This window comes from Schistocerca gregaria, chromosome 4 (assembly GCF_023897955.1).
Source record: "Schistocerca gregaria isolate iqSchGreg1 chromosome 4, iqSchGreg1.2, whole genome shotgun sequence".
Lineage (NCBI taxonomy): Eukaryota > Metazoa > Arthropoda > Insecta > Orthoptera > Acrididae > Schistocerca > Schistocerca gregaria.
This window is the reverse complement of record NC_064923.1, coordinates 754,653,519-754,675,164: the sequence shown is the minus strand read 5'-3', so window position 1 is coordinate 754,675,164 and position 21,646 is coordinate 754,653,519. Positions and strand designations below refer to the sequence as shown.

Genomic DNA, 21,646 nt, shown 5'->3' with positions numbered 1-21,646 from the left:
GAATATACAGGGTGTTACAAAAAGGTACAGCCAAACCTTCAGGAAACATTCCACACACATAAAGAAAGAAAATATGTTATGTGGACATGTGTCCGCAAACGCTTACTTTCCATGTTAGAGCTCATTTTGTTACTTCTCTTCAAATCACATTAATCATGAAATGGAAACACAGCAACAGAATGTACCAGCGTGACTTGAAACACTTTGTTACAGGAAATGTTCAAAATGTCCTCCGTTAGCGAGGGTACATGCATCCTCCACCCACCGTCGCGTGGAATCCCTGATGCGCTGATGCAGCCCAGGAGAATGGCGTATTGTATCACAGCAGTCCACAATATGAGCACGAAGAGTCTCTACATTTGGTACCGGGGTTGCCTAGACAAGAGCTTTCAAATTCCCCCCTAAATGAAAGTCAGGAGGGTTGAGGTCAGGAGAGTGTGGAGGCCATGGAATTGGTCCGCCTCTACCAATCCATCGGTCACCAAATCTGTTATTGAGAAGCATACGAACACTTTGACTGAAATGTGCAGGAGCTCCATAGTGCATGAACAACATGTTGTGTTGTACTTGTAAAGGCACATTTTCTAGCAGCACAGGTAGAGTATCCCATATGAAATCATGATAATGTGCTCCATTGAGCGTAGGTGGAAGAACATGGGGCCCAATCAAGACATAACCAACAATGCCTGCCCAAACATTCACAGAAAATCTGTGTTGATGACGTGATTGCACAATTGCGTGCGGATTCTCGTCAGCCCACACATGTTGATTGTGAAAATTTACAATTTGATCACATTGGAAAGAAGCCTCATCCATAAAGAGAAAATTTGCACTGAAATGAGGATTGACACATTGTTGGATGAACCATTCGCAGAAGTGTACCCGTGGAGGCCAATCAGCTGCTGATAGTGCCTGCACACGCTGTACACGGTACGGAAACATCTGGTTCTCATGTAGCACTCTCCATACAGTCTCCATACAGTGACATGGTCAATGTTACCTTGTACACCAGCAACTTCTCTGACGCTGACATTAGGGTTATCGTCAACTGCACGAAGAATTGCCTCATCCATTGCAGGTGTCCTTGTCATTCTAGGTCTTCCCCAGTCACGAGTCATAGGCTGGAATGTCCTGTGGTCCCTAAGATGCCAATCAATTGCTTCGAATGTCTTCCTGCTGGGACACCTTCGTTCTGGAAATCTGTCTCGATACAAACGTACTGCGCCACGGCTATTGCCCTGTGCTAATCCATACATCAAATGGGCCTCTGCCAACTCCGCATTTGTAAACATTGCACTGATTGCAAAACCATTTTTGTGATGAACACTAACCTGTTGATGCTACATACTGATGTGCTTGATGCTAGTACTGTAGAGCAATGAGTCGCATTTCAACACAAGCACCGAAGTCAACATTACCTTCCTTCAATTGGGCCAACTGGTGGTGAATCGAGGAAGTACAGTACATACTGACGAAACTAAAATGAGCTCTAACATGGAAATTAAGTGTTTCCGGACACATGTCCACATAACATCTTTTCTTTATTTGTGTGTGAGGAATGTTTCCTGAAAGATTGGCCGTACCTTTTAGTAACACCCTGTATACAACTAATCCATTAGGTACCACAAGGAAATGATCCCAACAAAAGAAACATACCGTGTCCATGTGGGGGAACGATAACTGGCCTCTGGAGGCAAAGGCAGGGATGGGCGGGTGTAGGTGGGGCGTGCAGCAAAATTTCCATGAATGCGCTACCCGAGGCACAGAAGAACACATGACAGAACTGTGGTGCTAGCACGGACAGTGATACAGGCAGCAGGGCCATCAGCAATGGTGGGAGAGGCCACTGAGCCGGTCATGGCGACACCATCGAGTCAGGTGTACCAGCTGCAGCGTAGAGACAGCTGGCTATGACAGGGCTAATAATGACTGGACTGTCAAGAAGAAAGGTGGCATCATCATCATTACGGTTGGTGATGACAGTGGGGTTGGCCACGATAGGGCTGGTGATGATTGGACTGATGGGAAGGCTGGCGGCATTATCAATGGGGCTGGTGATGATGGGAGGGATGGCTATGACAAGAAGGTAGGAGTCATCATCAGTAGGCTCAGTGATGATGTGGGGGCTGGTCGTAACAGGGCTGGCCGTGTCAGGAGCAGTGGCCGATGGCATCGCGTACAAGGGCTGGGCTCAGAGCAGAGGGACTTCCACTGTAGAACTCTATGAACATGAAACTGAGGGCCACGAGGCATGGCAATGTTGCACACTGTCTGGCTGAAAGTGCCCAACTTACCATTCACAAAAGAATTGATGCCCAGTCTGAATACTGTACATGATCTTGCACCCTTGAACACTCTGAGGGAGATTGTCTCTCAGTAACCAAGGAATTGACCCACACTGGGCACAACCGAAAGCAACTGTCTAACCGTTCCACTAACAAGTCACAGTCTTTCTCCTCCAGATGAGAGTCTGGGAAAAATTGATGCCACAGACAAAAGACTTCTGCATCGACACTTACAGTAAAGCAACCGCTGCGCCGCTTACCTTATGTGCCATATTCTATGAAGTTTATCCCCAGTTGTTGCGGTATAGGGCGCACTCCACTTTGTGACCGTCAAACACCCGAAAAGTCAGTGTAGGAGTGGGAGTGGTGGGCTGAGACACTGCCTTTCCAGCCAAAACGTGAGTCATTTGAGTTATGCTCTGTGACAGGTTCTGAATTTGCAGACCCTGTAACTGAGTGACTAGAATCAAAGAGAGCTCTGCCGATTGGATAGACATGATAATACAAAATGACACTGAAACCTTGCTATCAGCAAAGTGGAACTAGAACCTTTAAACAATGACAACATAGACTTGTAGCATCAACTAAGAGAAGTCACACTTGTAAATAACATGACTGGACCTCCTGACCTATGCAGAAAAACAGAACAACTACCAAGAAACCAAGTTCACATACTTGCAACTACTAAAAACCTTTGAAGCCATTTGCAAAATGAACTTAAATAAACACCAACCAAAATTGAGACAACCAATTGCCATCGCAATAAGTGTGAATACATTGCCCCATCAAAATCAACTAGTACAGAAGCAAAAATCCATGTGGTTGAAAACCCATGAACAGTGTTGAAAAAGAAACCATGCTCCAGGAAAACTAACTTATACATATCAAAAATTACTAAAACACGTGTGAATGAGCCTCATCACCACTACTGATCTTGGTAGATGTAAGGAGAGCACTGATACCCACCCAAAACCATTAGCCTCATTGCCTTTACCGAAGCATTCTTAACTGAGTGGTGCAACTAACAGTAGTGAAGTACTTCACTACTGCCACTTGGCTATAACAGCTGTTTATTAACAAGACTAAACTACATATACATTCTGAGAATGACTCTCCACACAACTTGGTAGCAGAAATGCCGATCTTCAATAGTGTCTAATAGGTGCACATAAATGTCAAAGTGATGTGGAGTAGGAAGGATAAATCATGACACAGTCCCACAAGGCTGAGAGCTCGTAGGCTGCCCATTGATGAGCAACAACATGCCTTTTTGACACGGCCCCTTCAGACTATGTTCTTGTGGGCAGTAACATGCACATACTGTAAAGTGGTGCCCTCGTGAGTGGCCAGTGGAAGTGCAACATCTTATGAGGCTCATGGTGAGAGTAACATGGCAGGCAGCAGCAGAGGCAGGCTTCTGAACCGTATCTGCAACTTGTAGTGGCTGTTGGTCGGTCGGAGCCTGGGGTGTAATGCAATTGACTGGCGATGCACTGACATAAGTATGTACCTGATGGAAGAGTATATGCATCGTGTGACATGGACACTTGCCCACATGGACGCAAGTAGGTGCCAGAGTGCTGCACTATGTACCACAACCTGCACACCCTGTAATGGTGTGGCTGGCACCCCTAGATGTAGTGGCAATTGCAGGAGGTTTTAAACATCCTGCACATTGAGGCAGAGGCCATATTTGGCATGCCAAGCTTATACATAAATGTGGTCAAATATGCAAGAGCACAGCCTTGCGTATGCTAAAATACTCACAGAAGAAGCTATGCAAGGTTTGCAGCAGAGTTGGTATATGACATGGCTGCTTTCATAGATAAGCCTGTGTCATGATTGGAATAGAAAGTGCTGGGTCTTCCACAGGGGTACAATCCCTGTGGCTAGGGGTTAGGAGTGGGAATGGCATAGGGATTGTGTAGGATACTGTGTGAGTTGGGTGGGTGATGGAACACCATTTTAGGATGGGTGGGAAGGATCTGGGTAGGATGTCCCTCATTTTAGGGTATGATAGATAATCAAGCCCTGATGAAGGTCCCAGTCAAGGATGACATTGTGTGACTGCGTTGGTGCTCATTTGTAACTGACTCTTCTGTGTGTTTGTCGACGATTCAACAAGTCTGCGTTTCAGTGAGTGGTATCCTTTACTCCTAAAATATTTACATTCTACCAGAAAATACCTACAAAATTAAGTTTTTTATATCATGCATTTTACTTTTTAATGTTATCTGTGATAATCAATTTTGATACTGTCTGTACAAGTCATCACTTGCAGTGTCGAACAGCTGTCAGTTCTACTTGTTGGTAATTCAAATGGTAGTATGCACAGGTCAGGAACAGTGAACTGTGGACACCTTGTTCTTCTCTTCCTTATTGGAAATAAGTGCCCAATTGATCAGTTTCAGTGTACATGTGACCTAAGTAGGTAGTGGACCAAAAATTTTATGTCCATTTTATTACAAGAGAGAATTATTAATTGTACAAAGTATTTTTTCCTTACTATTGAATCTGACTGTGACTGATAGTTTTACTTCTTCACCAATAATTAATTCTCCTTTGAACGCCTCACCTACAAACAAATGTGTGTTACAGTAATGAGCACTCACTTGGCACCATTCTGTACCAACCTATTCATGGGCCATCTCAAGGAATCCTTCCTACCCACCAAGAATCCCAAAACCTTCATCTGGTTCAGATTCATTGATATCTTCATGATCTGGTCCAAGGGCCTGGACACCCTGTCCACATTCCACCAAAATCTCAACACCTTCTTCCCCATTGCTTCACCTGGTCCTCCTTCCTCGTTGTTGACCTCCACCTCAGAGGTAGCTACATCAGTAACTATGTCCTTATCAAACCTACCAACCACTAGCAATACCTCCACTTCTACAGCTGCCACCCATTCCATACCCAGACGTCACTTCAATAGAGCAGTGCCACCCATGATCATTGCATCTGTAGTGACGAGTAGTCCAACTCCGAGGGTACCAAGGATCCCACTGAGGCTTCCACAGACCAAAATTACCCTCCCAAACTTGTACACAAACACATTTACTGTCCTTGTCTCTACAGTCACTTACCACCATACCCGCTGTATGGCCACAAAGGAGCACTCCCCTCTTGACTCAGCACCATCAAGGTCTGGAGCAACTGAATAACAGTCTCTATCAGGGTTTTACTACCTCTTGTCATGCCCAAACATGAGGAATATCCCACCCATCCCACAGTCATATTCTGCCGTAGTATCCTCGTCCGTACCTACTTTGCAGTCCATTGTCTGATGGCTCATAGACCTAGGTGCAAGACCTGTCACACACATCCTCTCACCAACACCTATTGCAGTCTGGTCAAAGGCATCTTCTGTCTTATCAGAGTCAGGGCTACCTGTGAAAGCAAAACTAAGCTACAATCACTCTTCTTCTTTCTACATTGGGATAATGACTAATAAAACTGTCTGTGGGTATGAATGGCAACCGACAAACTGTGGCCGGGAGGGATGGGGACCACCTGGTTACTGAACATGCACCGCAACAAAATGTGCTTCACTTCAATTACAAGCTGTGCGACCTGTCTCCTTGTTACCAAGACCAGCTTTTCTGAATTGTGCAGATGGGAACTCTCCCTGCATCATTTCCTACATTCCTGGAAATACTTTGGCCGCAACCTTTGTTAGTCCCTGTCCTCTGCTTACCTACCCCTTCCTAATTGCACCTAGCTGCCCTCTTCTGTCTCCCCCATTTCCTCACACACTCCCATGAGCAGCACAACACTTTCACCCGCCTCACTCTGCATTCCACCCCCCCCCCCCCCCTCCTCCTTGCCCCATGCCTCCTCCTTACCTGCACACCATGACAGTTCTCTCTTCCCCCTCTCTCTGACTTCAAGCCTTATTTATTGCTGCTGCAAATTCAGATTCCATAATAGTATTCTAATCATAAGCTGATAAGCCATAAATGCAACTTTCCTGTTTTCTATGAAATCCAACTGTGAGAAAGAAAACTAAACAGCACAGTACTGCGTTTACAATTTTCAATTAAAATTATATGTAATGAGAAAGAATACAGGTGGGAGAAATAGTTCGTAGAATGGTTTAAGTACCCTGATACTCTAGTTACAACAGACTGTGACAATGAAAACAAAAGTACACATTTTCACAGCAGAGCACCGCACATCATTTTCTTTCTTGCAGTTGCTTTTCACAGAAAACCTGTACATTGTTGTTTATATTACAGAAATTTTTATATGTTAAAAATATATATGGTTTATGTCTGTCTGAACTATCAGGTCAAAAACTATTCAGGATTTTTGATAACAAGGTAACAGTGTTTCTCCCATTATATATTGCATTTATATTTGTATATTACATATGTTTACAACATTATAACCTACGTCTGTCTGAATGTTCATTAGAGTATTGCGTATAAACCTGAAGCAAACTGATCAATATCTTGTGGAGACCTTAGGTAACAATGTTTGCCATGTATATGAGATCATTCTGGAAAGTAATGCCTTCAAATTTTTTATTCTTTTCTCAATATAAGTTGAGATATTACTTACCATCATAGCTGTGCAAGCACAGTGACACCTGTCTTCTGGTACTCTCTGGCAACTGCAGAAATGAACCTATTTCTATTCCGAATGTTGGTTTGAAAAATGTTACCATCAAAGTAAATTTCCTTTTACATAAGTTGAACTATGTGCGAAAATGTACAATTAATTTCTTAAAATGCAACGTGTTTGACTCTCATTTAAAGATCAACTCTTTAATGACGAGCCATTTAAATGAATTTTGAGCCCAGAAGATCAGACATTTATGTCGTTATTAAAAATTTACTGGCGCTTTCGTGTGATGTATCTTAAATTGTAATATGCGCATAAAAGACCAACATTACATGTGAAAGCTTAACTTCTCTTGCAGCGTATTAATCTTATAAATCAATAATATATGTGAAAGCTTTTCGTTTCATGTAGCAACACAATGTATATTAATTTAAACAGTGATGTTGCTATTGGCTGACTACATCACATGTCCTAAGCTCCGAATACCCGCTGTCTTCGGCTGGCGAGATCACATGACACGGCCTATGACTGGCTTTCCAATGCGTATCGCAATCTCAATTTCAATGCTTCAGAAATTAACATACGGTGTTTGGTGGAATTCAGATTTATACTTTCGTAATACAAAAATATGCAGCGTGCATGTTGCTGCACATCAAAGATCTTTCCAAAATGTGTTTTTTTCCCTGTGTTTAGTTTTCTAAAGTGCTGGGAAATTCTACGCCCATGTATAAAATGATAATTGTTAAAAGGACTGATAAGTTATACAGCTCCGAGAGAAAATATACTGTCAGTTAACAGGGAAAAAGTGTGTTTCCACCGGGTAGAAAGTGTATTTTTAACCGAGAAATCCGGGAATTTTTTTTCCTTGTCCGCGTGTGCACCCTGGAGTTTCTACATGCAGAAAATATGCCTCCAATCAAAATCCACAGAAGAATGACAGCTGTGTATGGTGATGATTGTATCAAGATCAGTAATGTGCGACATCAGGTTGTTCATGCTTGTAATGGAGCAAATAGTGGTGCTAACATCAATGTATGTGACAGTACCCGGAGTGGATGACCAAGTTTGGCAACTGATGAGACTCATCAGAATCAGGTTGATGAACTCATTAGGGACAATTATTGGATGACACAGAGACAGCTCTCAAGTAAATATAGCATATCACAAGAACATGCACAGGCTATCATTGCAGAACTGCAGTACGAAAAGCTGTGTGCACAGTCAGCCGTGACATGAAACAGAGGAGATTGGGCACCAGTTAACAATTTCTTTTGCATTTTTGAGCATGAGGGCGATGGGATCCTTAACGATATTGTGTGACAGGTGATAAAAGCTGGGTTCACCATTTGACCCCTAGGACAAGAGAGCATCAGCAGAGTTTTGCCACATAGGATCACCAATGCTAAAAAAGTTCGAGGCCATGCCCCCAGCTGGCAGAATAATGCTTATAGTGTTCTGGGATGTTCAAGATGAGGTGAATTTGGAATTCATGCATAAAAGTACCACCTAAGCTCTGCAAGGTACTGCAAAACCCTCAAAAACTGAAAGCATGAATTCAAATAGCTTGTCCACATGTGGAGTATCCTCTCCTTCAGCATGATATTGCCAGAGCCACACATTAGGGCTAAAACATCAACAAAAATCCAATGCCTTGACTTTGCTGTTCTGATTCATCCTCCATACAGTCCCAACTTGGCCCCATCCAGTTTTCATTGGTTCCCAAAGCTTAAAGAACACCTTCAAGAACTTCACTTTGATAGTATGAATCGGTGCAGTCAGAGGTGAGGTTGTGACTCCATCACAAAATCAAAAATTCTACAGTGACTATATCAACAATCTGGCATGTCATTGTGAGAAATATGTTCATTGCCATGTTGACTATGTTGAGAAATAAGTATTTAGATTTGAAGAATAAAGATGTAGAATTTGAGTAACATTTGATTTATTTAAAAATATTTAAGAGTTTTCACATAAAAACAGCTATTTCCACCATCTTTGTGACAATAAAATGTGAGCAATAAATACAATGGAAATTCCAGTTAGGAATATCAACAATGTTAGGAAAAGGATAGATTGCTACACACCATAAAGATGACATATTGCAGGCAGGCAGGCGTAATGAGAAGACTGTTACACATTGGTGTGACAATATTGTCGATATTAAATACTGAATATCTGCTATATATGATTACAATACGCTATAAAAGTGCAATTATTTTGTCGATAACAGATTTAGTGATGTTGTCAAGCATGTTTTGTGCTACTATTGGTCAACAGTGAATCTTGTTCATTTGATCGAAATCTAGTGTTACAAAACATAGTGAGTTCATGAACTGGGTTCATTTCATGAATTAGGGTCAAAATGAAATTCCAGACAGTGAAGCTTATACAGTCAGATCCTGTCTTGAGTATTGTGTTCCATGTTGATCAGTTAATGGTTTAAAAATATAAGAAAGTAGAGTATATATAGCTTAGTAGAGGCCCCACATTTCGTCAGCACTCTAGGCATTGCATAAACTTAGACTGCCTCCTGGGCTCTCAGTTTTGTTCTGGAATAGAATCTAGTGTCAGCACAGAGGGCATTATCAGTGTGCTCTTCCTCCTAACTGTATGGAATTACTAAAAAGAAAGAGAAGTGCAGTTACTTGTAGCAATATGTGTAAAATGGTTTTTGTGGTTGTTCTGAAATGAAGTTTTTTCTTCAGGTTGAAAGCCACAAAACAGTGGAAGTACATCAGGTGGATAAAGATGAGCCTGATATTCACCAAACATCCTTCTTGAAGGTATCAAATGCCGCAGAGGAAAGCCAAGAGAGCTCAACATCAAGCTACTCAACTCCAGTGGCTTCTCCAAAACCAGTCAGGAAATCAGTTGGTCCCCGATTTATTAGTCCACTCAATGGAGTGATTGTTGATCAAGGAGCAGATGTTGTTTTGGAGGGTATTATTGATGGTAAGTGATCAGTTGTGTAATTATTGTTGTTACTGTTTTGGAAGCTGCATATTTTGTTGGGTCTGTAGATAAAATTCACAGTTTCTGATGGTTTAACTGTCAGTGAATCAGATATAAGGATAAGCAATAAAATGATATTTAACTTTCATGTAAAAACTTGATTACAAGACACTCTCACATGTACTTACTACACCACTTATAGAGGCATAAAATGAAGAAGTGAATAAAGAAGTCCTTGAAATAAAGTAAATCCTTGATTTGTATATGATATCAGTCTCTTACAGAAGGCATGACACGTGCATCAGGCACATAGCAGTATCGATATAAGTGTGTCTTCTAAAATTGAATGGTGAAAAATTCTGTAAATCTCGTGATTGAACAATTCACCCCAAAAGCTTTTAAACAGTTGTCAGCTTTTCAGCATCACACGGGGTCACTACTAGAAAGTGATGCAATCTATTACAACACACTCTGAGTTTATACATTGTCATTTTAGTATGGTTCGAACCTCAGTGTCAATTCAGTTTGTATACTGAGCAAGCAGTAAAGAAAACAAAAGAAAAAATTGGAGTAGGAATTAAAATCCATGGAGAAGAAATAAAAACTTTGACGCGTGTAGAAAAATATCCGCCACCAGTCACAACAAATATAATAGCTTTTTAAATTTCTATATATGCAACACTCTTGCACTTACTGTGGCTAAGTTCTCTGACCATAACCTACAAGTTTCTGTATGAGCAACATCTTTACATGTGCTACATCTAAGTTCTATGACCTCAGCCCACATGTTTGTATGTAAACATAGTGTATTTGATGAGTGCACCTCATAATAGTGAAATATGAAGCTATACTTGGTAAAACTGAAATATGCACGTGAAAATGACAATAAGTGTGTAACTAAGCAGCAAAAAAGTCACCACAGCATAACTGTAATAATAGTGCTAGATCTCCATGTAAGTACAGATATATTTTCTTCAAATGCTGCCTTACCACTTACAATTGTCCCACTTGTATCTGTGTAGTCACCAGCAAATAATTTTTTGTATTTATACAGTGCTCTCCTACAGTATAAACATGTAAATGAATGTATAAACACCTGAGGATGGGCGCAAGCCCAAAACCGGTCGTGTGACAAATCAATAACCTTTTATTGTGACTGGTAGCGGATATTTTTCTACATCCGATAAAGGAACAGTCATGGAGTTCGACAGCATCCACTATGGATAAAATTCATTTAAAAACTTTGAGGTTTGCTGATGGCATTGTAATTCTGTCAGAGACTGCAAAGGATCTGCAAGAACAGTTGAATGGAATGGACAGTGTCTTGAAAGGAAGATTAAGATGAATATAAATAGAAGCAAAACCAGGATAATGGGATGTAATTGAATTAAATCAGGTGATGCTGTGGGAATTAGATTAGGAAATGAGACACTTAAAATGGTAAATTAGAAGAAGGGATCGGTTGAAAGGACATGTTCTGAGGCATCAAAGGATCACCAGTTCAGTATTGGAGGGCAGTGTGGAGGGTAAAAATTGTAGAGGGAGACTAAGAGATGAATACACTAAACAGATTCAGAAGGATATAGGTTGCAGTAGTTACTTGGAGATGAAGAAACTTGCACAGGATAGAGTAACATGGAGACCAGCATCAAACCAGTCTCTGGACAGAAGACAACAACAACAACAACAACAACAACAACAACAACAACAACTAACCCCAGTCCGATTGGCAGCAATTATCATAACCTTGACAGATGATCTTGAGTTATCACAATTAGTTTTGTGAAATGCTGTGAAGTTTTGCCTCTAGTTGAGAATGGTAAATCAGCACCTTGTTTGCAACAATGATCAGTCATCCTGGCCCACTGTGTTTCCTAGGATGTAGGTTACCATATGTTCTTTTTTGTTTTTGCATCAGTAATTAACAATTATCTGACTGTACGCTACCCTGTAATTGATCACTTCCTTCCACACGTGTCTTACACTGCATTAAAACACTGATACATCCTCGCTCACTTCATATTATTAGATATGGGTTATCATTTGTTCTTTTGTTTTTGCTACAGTGATTCAGTATTATCTGACTGTACACTTCTCGGTAACTGATCATTTCCTTCCACGTGTGTTGTATACTGCATTAAAACACAAAATTTGTCACTTATACCTGCTAAGGAAATAATGTATTCATTTTCACCATTTGACCTGATTATGCACGATCTTCCATTATCTTCCTTTAAGAATGGAAATACCTCCCCCTTTTATTCACTATCTTAGCTTAAGTAAATATGTACCATAACACCATTGTTTTACTTTGAATTGTGATTAGTCTATCTTCTGTGAGGTACAGTACTCAAATAAAATGTAGTACATGTTTAGCAAAATCTCAGTATTTAAAATTACATTTGTGGCTGACTGAATAATTTGGTACCATTTGGAAATATTTTTGTTAACATAATTTATCTATCTACTGCTTTTTAACATAAAACTTCTACTTTTCTAAGGACTTTCTTATTGTATCACTTGCCGTTGTTCAGTATGGATGTGCTCTAAAAAAAAAAAGTCATTTGTGTGGATGCTCAGTCTTCTTTCATCTTTGTTTCCAAGTTTTTTTTTTCTGCCACTGGCCTTCTACCAGCATGGCTAACTCTCCATTATATAGTTTTGAGTCTTTCCCACCACTGAGCTGTCGATTAGTGTGGCTACCTCTTCTCTGCTGCTGTTAGCTTTAAGCATCACATCAGAATCATCTCCATAGAGTGAACAAGCTTGTTCAATATCATTGGAGGTCTTCATTAAATCATTTCCCATCACATCTGATAGACTATTTTCTCTCTCTTTCTCTCTCTCTCTCTCTCTCTCTCTCTCTCTCTCTCTCTCTCTCTCTCTCTCTCTACAATACTGTGGTAAGATTTTGAAGGTAACTACTTGACTGGGATTTTGTTACTATTTTTAAGATAGCTTATGCTGGCATGTTTGGTTTCTGTCAATGTGGCATCACTGTTTGAGAATGTAGCTTGTTTTTCAATTAATTGCTCTGGCCCGATGTTATGGAGTAGTGATTTTAGAACCTTACACTGTATCCCTCTGCTTCGAGAATGCAATGAGCCTTGGAATGGATAAATATAACAAATAATGATCTGGCTATCAACATAGATTACAATTTGGAATGATGGTTATTCTGACATTGATTGGGAAGATGGAGGAGATGGTGGATATGATGGAAAGAAGGAAGTTGGATGCATTGGGATTTGTAGAAACAGGTCATAAAGGAGAAGGAAGGAGAAAGTTGAATAAAGACTATTGATTAATCTGGTCCATGAATGACAATAGACAAAGTAGCAGTGAGGAACAGGTTAAAAGAAACAGTGTAAAGAATAAATGATAGGCTGATGAAGATAAAAATATAACTGAAGAGAAAGGCTGTGGAGGAACTAACAAGTATATGCCTCACAGGTAGGCTGCGCTTCCACAGAAAACAAGACCTTGAAGAAGAAATGCAGAAACAGCTGGGAGGAAAGAATGTCACAGTAAAGTGGGATTTAATCACACTTGCTGGAGGAGAATGACTAGGGTATAAAAATGTGCATCTAGCAGAGGGTAGGGGCAGTTGTAAAAAGGTAGGTGAAAGATTGCTGGATTTCTGCTGAAGGAAATGTTTGTTACCTTGGAAATCCTGGTCCAGAAAAAAGGAGAGCCACAAGATTACCTGGTGTAGTAATGATTTGAGTAGAAAATTAAGAGTTGACTATATGCTCTGTGTTAGCAAAATGAATAGGAACATAGCAGAAATCAAGGTAATACTATAAGAGGTCTTGGATAGTGATCATTACCTACTAATAATGGACCAGAGACGGGTTCAGGATAAGGAAGGGACAGTAAAGCAGGATAGGCATTTAAGGCTATAAAAGCTGAAAAAAAGAAGAGAGCAGGATAGGGTATCATAGAACAATGAAGGAGAATCTCCCAGTGGATGAACCAAAAACAGTGGAAGAGGTATGGGGAGGATTTAAGAGAACATTAGCAAGTGCAGTGAAAGTAGTATATGGGAGGACAAACAATAAAAACAAATGAAAAGAAACATGGTGGAACAAAGAAATGAAAGATATAGTACAGGGTAAGAATGGAGCCTCTAGGGTATGGTTTCAGAATATGACAGTAAAGACAATAGGTGAGTACCTGACAAGAAGAAAAGAGCCAAAAAAGGGTGGTAATAGAGAAGAGAAGGAGATGGGTGTAAGAGTGGGCTAGAATGATAGAGGAGAACAGTGAAGTTTTTAAAAGGACTACATGGGAGGATTAAAAATAAAAATAAGAGGCAGAATGATGTGGCAGACTATGTTTGAATGGTAAATAAAATAATAAAATAATCCATGTCCAAGACATGGAAAGTAAGGACAAACTCAAGATCATGTGGAAGGAGGATTTTTTAAGAACTCTTGAAACCAAATGGAGACCTGGATGAGGAGCAAGAAATGGAAGAGAAGTAAGAGGAAATGCAAACAGAAAAGGACTCAAAATGGAGGCTAGCTGAAGATGCTTTGAGAAAGATGAAAGGGCAGAAGGCACCAGAAATGGATGAAATGAGTATATTAATGGTGGAACAGCCGAAGAGTTGGGAGTACAGTGACACTGTTGAGTGGCGGAAATTGAGTGGAAAGAGAGAAGGACTCCAGAAGACAGGAAGAAGGGAATAACTGTCCTGATCTTCTAGAACAGTGTTAGAAAAGAGTGCAAAATATATTGAGGAATGACATTGATGAACCATTGTGGAAATGTTTTTGATGAGTTTTGGAAACACAAATTTGGAAAAAAATAGAAGGAAGGGTGAGAGGAGAGAAACACAGATTCAGAGTAGGAATGTCTACAGTAGATCTAACTTTTGCTGTAAGACAGCAACAGGAACTCCACTTTGAAATGAAATAGATCTACTGTCCAGAAGAGTGCTTAAAGCTTCAAAACAGGAAACTGCCTGTGTATCAGGTGTAGTGTGTTCCCATCCTGACATATGTCTTGAAGATATGGGTAATGAAAAGAAGAACAAGAAGTAAAATATGAGCTAAATAGAATAGAATAGAATATTTTTATTCGCCTTTCAGTATTTTTCATACAATTGGCTTCGTCAAAGTTTACAATGGAGTACAATAGGTCAATAAACACTTATATACACAGAATTATTTAGCTTATTTAAGAATTGAAAACATTTATAACTTATCAAAAGCTTATATTATAATGAGTATTTCCTAGGAATTCTTCAATTGTATAGAATTCACTGCATTTTAACCAATTTTGCAATACATTCTTGAATTTATTAAATGGGGCTGTACGAGCTGAGTATGGTAACTTATTGAAAAATTTCATGCCCAAATGTTTATAGTTATTATGTACAGCAACTAGCCTCGAGAAAGGAAAATCCAACAAGCGACTATTTCTAGTATTGTGTGTGTGTACATCACATCTCGTGCTAAATTTGTCCAGATTTTCTTTAGCATACATTAAACAGTTATATATGTACATGCTAGGTACTGTCATTACATTGAGATACACTCCTGGAAATTGAAATAAGAACACCGTGAATTCATTGTCCCAGGAAGGGGAAACTTTATTGACACATTCCTGGGGTCAGATACATCACATGATCACACTGACAAAACCACAGGCACATAGACACAGGTAACAGAGCACGCACAATGTCGGCACTAGTACAGTGTATATCCACCTTTCGCAGCAATGCAGGCTGCTATTCTCCCATGGAGACGATCGTAGAGATGCTGGATGTAGTCCTGTGGAACGGCTTGCCATGCCATTTCCACCTGGCGCCTCAGTTGGACCAGCGTTCGTGCTGGACGTGCAGACCGCGTGAGACGACGCTTCATCCAGTCCCAAACATGCTCAATGGGGGACAGATCCGGAGATCTTGCTGGCCAGGGTAGTTGACTTACACCTTCTAGAGCATGTTGGGTGGCACGGGATACATGCGGACGTGCATTGTCCTGTTGGAACAGCAAGTTCCCTTGCCGGTCTAGGAATGGTAGAACGATGGGTTCGATGACGGTTTGGATGTACCGTGCACTATTCAGTGTCCCCTCGACGATCACCAGAGGTGTACGGCCAGTGTAGGAGATCGCTCCCCACACCATGATGCCGGGTGTTGGCCCTGTGTACCTCGGTCGTATGCAGTCCTGATTGTGGCGCTCACCTGCACGGCGCCAAACACGCATACAACCATCATTAGCACCAAGGCAGAAGCGACTCTCATCACTGAAGACGACACATCTCCATTCGTCCCTCCATTCACGCCTGTCGCGACACCACTGGAGGCGGGCTGCACGATGTTGGGGCGTGAGCGGAAGACGGCCTAACGGTGTGCGGGACCGTAGCCCAGCTTCATGGAGACGGTTGCAAATGGTCCTCGCCGATACCCCAGGAGCAACAGTGTCCCTAATTTGCTGGGAAGTGGCGGTGCGGTCCCCTACGGCACTGCGTAGGATCTTACGGTCTTGGCGTGCATCCATGCGTCGCTGCGGTCCGGTCCCAGGTCGACGGGCACGTGCACCTTCCGCCCACCACTGGCGACAACATCGATGTACTGTGGAGACCTCACGCCCCACGTGTTGAGCAATTCGGCGGTACGTCCACCCGGCCTCCCGCATGCCCACTATACGCCCTCGCTCAAAGTCTGTCAACTGCACATACGGTTCACGTCCACGCTGTCGCGGCATGCTACCAGTGTTAAAGACTGCAATGGAGCTCCGTATGCCACAGCAAACTGGCTGACACTGACGGCGGCGGTGCACAAATGCTGCGCAGCTAGCGCCATTCGACGGCCAACACCGCGGTTCCTGGTGTGTCCGCCGTGCCGTGCGTGTGATCATTGCTTGTACAGCCCTCTCGCAGTGTCCGGAGCAAGTATGGTGGGTCTGACACACCGGTGTCAATGTGTTCTTTTTTCCATTTCCAGGAGTGTATTTAAAGTGGTTTCTGCAGGAATCTCTGGGTGCTAATCCTAGTATACATCTGATGGCCTTCTTTTGCCATCTGAAAATCCATTTAGCCCCCGAGGAATTACCCCAGAGCAAAATTCCATACTCCAGATGGGAATGGAAGAAAGGAAATTATGACTGGAGTAACAGCTGTTTGCTCACACTGTTTCTCAATTTGTACAGTAAAAAAAGTACACGGGCTAGTTTGCTGCACAGGTGATTGGTGTGTTCTTCCCAGGAGAGTTTTTGGTCTATGTGCAATCCAAGTAGTTTCACTGCTTTATTTTTACTTTTTGTAGCTTTTAGGTTAAAAATTATTTCTTCTGTTTTTGTATTGTTTATGCACAGTTGATTGGCCTGACACCAGTGACTAGTCATTTGCATTATTTCTCTGTTGTTATCCAGCACAGATTGTAAATTGTCACCTGAGGTTATTAGTGTTATATCGTCAGCGTACAGTATATTCTTACATGGAATATAATTTGAGAAATCGTTAATATAGACAATGAACAGGAAAGGCCCAAGAACCGAGCCTTGGGGTATTCCTCTTTTTATAGGGAGTATTGCTGATCTCTGTTTATTTGCATATACAAGCTGTAACCTATTGCTTAAATAAGATTTGAATAAGGTGAGTGGTATATCTTCAACACCATAGTATTCTAATTTTTTAATGATTATGTCATGAGACACTGAATCAAATGCTTTGCTTAAATCAATAAGTGTTCCAGATATATGCAGCCTCTTTTCATATGCTTCATATACGTTGTTCACCAAAGCTTCAATTGCTTTTACAGTTGATAGGTGAGACCTGAATCCGAATTGCTGTTCATTTAGTAGTTTGTTGCTTTCAAAATAGCTGTATAGCTGCATATGCATACAATTTTCTATTATTTTGGATATGATTGGTACTATTGATATGGGTCTGCAGTTGTTTGGGAGGTTTTTATCACCTTTTTTATACATAGGTAGTGTAACTGTGAGCTTAAGACATTCCGGAAAAATTCCTTCATCTAGTACTCTGTTTGATAGTGAGAGAAGTGGCATTTTGATTTCCTTTGCTATACGCTTTATGATGAAATTGCTGAGTCTATAATAGTCTTCTGTTTTGGAATTGCTTAGTTTGTTTATCGATTTGCAAATGTCATTTAGGGTGATAGGGGTCCAAGTAAATTTCTCACTAGTCTGTTTTGTATGAATGAGTAGTGTTTCTGCATCTGTGGTAGAATTATTGAGTAGAGTGGTAGTGGCACTATTTACAAAATAATCATTGAGTGTATCACAGTCTATAGGGATGTTGTTTTCTTTATTGATGTTATTAATTTCCTGTTTTATGACTTTCCAAGCTGCTTTACATTTATTTTTGGAATTCAAAATATATTCATCATTTGCATTGCACTTAGCCCCTTTTATTTCTGATTTGTAAAGTTTTCTCATATTTATGTAATTTGCCTTGTCTTGACTACTTTTTCCAGACTTATCCTTCAGAATTAGGAGTAGTATCCTAAGTTTGTTAAGTTTTGGAGTGTACCACTTGTTAGTAGGCCACTGCTTATGTGTATTATTAGGATGTTGTCTTTTTGTTACAGTGGGGCACGTCTTCTCTACAATGTGCTTAATTTCTGCGAGGAAAATAGTAAAGCATTTGTCAGTTGTTTTATTATTATTAATTTTATGAGAGGAACTTCTTGAGAAATAGTACTGGAACGAGAAAGATGGATAGGTTAAGGAGTGAGAGGATCATAGAGTTAGCGGAGGAGGATCCACTACAGGATGGGATAGAGGAATGAAGACTTAGATTCTTTGGATGCGATAAGTGAATGGAGGAAAAGATACCCGTAAATATACAAAAGATGAAAGAGACAAGAAAAAAACCCAAGAGAAAGATGAAGGGACAAGTGGATGAAAGGAGTGAAAAAGGAAAGGAGAAAACTGGATCAGGGTGGAGACAGAGAGATGGTTGGCAGATAGAAGATGATAGAGAGGCTTATGTTTCACACAGACCCAGCCAACAGCTGGCTGTACAAGATGATGATGATCATGATGATGACACCAGGTCAAGAAGCATATTCTTACATCTTTATTGCTCTAGGAATTTTCTTCTTTCCTCTAAATGTCAAATGTAATCCGTATATGTTATAGTCCTCATAATAATTTGCTAAATTTATGGACCCTATTGTCAATATTTGGCAAGTCAAATATGTTTGACACAGAATATAATACAGTGACAGAATGCTCAGCATTGGGACACATCATTGACAGAGGCATTTGGCATGTGGTTCCCAAAGCAACTCAGCAATGTGTATCTCATAAAATCAAAAAAGTCTTTGGAATAAATTTAAAAAACATTTCAGCAAACACAGTCTCATGCAAAACGTGGAAAATGCTTACCAATCCTTCACTCAGCTTACAGTCTTAGGAAGTTTTTAACCAAACATTTATATTCCTTGAGGACCAGTATTCTCTATTACTAGCTACACTCTTTTGCGACATAGGCTTCAGGAGCCACATCAAAGTGACTAAGAGGTCATAGATGGGTATTTGGTAGGAAAATAACAACAAAATTAATGCCATTTAAGTATCTGTGTAAAATAATAGACAACTGTTGGTCACTGATAAAAGGCAAGCCTGTGTCGGTCTGTTAAGCACCATTCAGGCTGGAAGTGATGGTATTTGTTTCCTGAAACATCCAGAGGAAATGAAAATGCATCTTGTTTAGAATTTTCCTAGTTCAGCAGGGAGGGCACTTGACTGTGGCATCTTTGAGGATTCCATCAACACTGTTGCGGCAGTTAAATAGTGCATTTAGCTGTGAATGTACAGATGAATCTGTAAATTTCAATCTGTTTGTAACATAAGCAGAAGCTTTGATTAAATCAAAGTGCAACTTTATCAATTTGTTTGAATGGGTTATGAATCACAAAATGGTAACAAAAGCACTTGATTATGTTTTGTGAGATATAGGGAAATGAGTAGTTTATAGATGGTTTTGTTCTAATGGCAGGAGATTTTTAACATCCCCTAATGTGAACTTAATGCTTGTTCCCACTCATTGGCCTTAAGGATACAAGCATGCGAAAAGGGTTTCACAACTAATCTAACAATACTCAGAAACAGGTGCACAACAATTTGCTCAGCAATTGCTGGTTATTAGCAAATGAGGATTTCCTGTCAATCCCACTAGTATTCTGACTTTATTTCACTATAATTTCTGCAATGCAGTCAAGTCAGTAGATGAATTAACAGCTATAGATTATGTGGATATATAAGAAAAACACAAGTTGCATTGATGGCTGCATGAAAGGGCTGTTTGAATGCCAACAAACAATAATATTAAGTATGTTAAAAAGTTAAAAAGCTTATCTAGGAAATACTGAGAAACAAGTCTGTCAACCTTTCATCTATTGATTCAGTAATGGATAGGTAGCAAACTGACAAGAATTTTTAAATGTTTGTGAGCTTATTGGATAGGCTATTCCAACCCTGTCTCGCACACATCCATTAGTGCACATAGCTCACCTGCTAGTCAGGTGCAGATGATAGGCTGTCTTCCAGGCATCTGTATTTCACTGCATTGACACCTTATTCTGTTGCGCATGCACACATTTTCTCAGAGATATAATGAGACATTTAAATAAGTTAAATGTGCACTGCAAGGGAAGCATCTAGTGATTGTTAATATGGCAATAAAATTAAACTATATGTATTTGAAAGGCAATTTGCTACAGGAAACTTTAACTGTTGTCAAACAATGGAAAATCCAGGATGGAATAATGACAATATTGGGCTTGTCTGCAACTTAACCATTTCCTAATGGCCTTCATCACAAAAATTACCTCTTGAAACATGCTTCATGGTTTATAAACATAATGTTGCGCAACTTTGCCAGGTTTTTGAGACAAGGCTTCAGGCTATGTCAGATGGTCATGAGATCAACATTATTAGTCAACATTTTGTTGTGAATTACTTATCCTCAGAATCTTTTGCAGTGGCATGATTGGATAAAGTCTTCTCTTGAAAACCAAGAAGCTTTAATCCACTTGTGAATTACTGCCATGAATAGAATAAAAACTGCAGAAAAGTTCCACAAGCATAATCAAATGCCAGTATTTTTTAATCAAATAGTGGAAAATCCAGGATGGAATGTAACAATATTATGAGAAGGAAAGTTGCTACTCAGAGATGCTGAGTCGCAGATACACACAACAAAAGGATTCTCACAATTAAAGCTTTTGGCCATTATGGCCTTCAGCAGCACCAGTGCATGATGGGAGTGGCGACTGGGTGGGGGTAAGGAAATGGCTGGGGTGGGGAGGGGGAGGGATAGTATGGTGGGGGTGGTGGACAGTGAAGAACTGCAGTTTAGATGGTGGGCAGGGGAGAGTTGGGGGGGGGGGGGAGGGGGGTAGGAGTTGCGGAAAAGGAGAGAAATAAAAAGACTGGGTTTGGGGTAGAATGATGACTGTGTAGTGCTGGAATGGGAACAGGGAAGGGACTGGATGGGTGAAGACAGTGACTAATGAAGGTTGAGGCTACAGGAATGTAGGATGTATTGCAGGGAAAGTTCCCACGTGTGCAATTCAGAAAGGCTGGTGTTGGTGGGAAGGATCCATATGGCACAGGCTCTGAAGCAGTCATTGAAATGAAGGATATTATGTTTGGCAGCGTGTTCAGCAACAGGGTGGTCCACTTGTTTCTTGGCCACAGTTTGTTAGTGGCCATTCATGCAGACAGACAGCTTGTTGGTTGTCATACCTACATAGAATGCAGCACAGTGGTTGCAGCTAAGCTTGTAGAACACATGACTGGTTTCACATGTAGCCCTGCCTTTGATGGGATAGCTGATGTTAGTGACCAGACTGTAAT

At 40.7% G+C, this 21,646-nt stretch overlaps 1 protein-coding gene across 1 annotated transcript in view; it reads left to right on the top strand.

Annotated features, from left to right (window-relative positions):
• The window catches only part of LOC126267900 (uncharacterized), a 1,063,720-nt gene that overhangs the window by 965,802 nt on the left and 76,272 nt on the right, over nucleotides 1–21,646 (top strand). Inside the window, exon 45 of the mRNA XM_049973211.1 lies at nucleotides 9,557–9,803. Within this exon, the coding sequence (XP_049829168.1) occupies nucleotides 9,557–9,803 (247 nt within the window). The remainder of the gene's footprint in view (nucleotides 1–9,556; nucleotides 9,804–21,646) is intronic.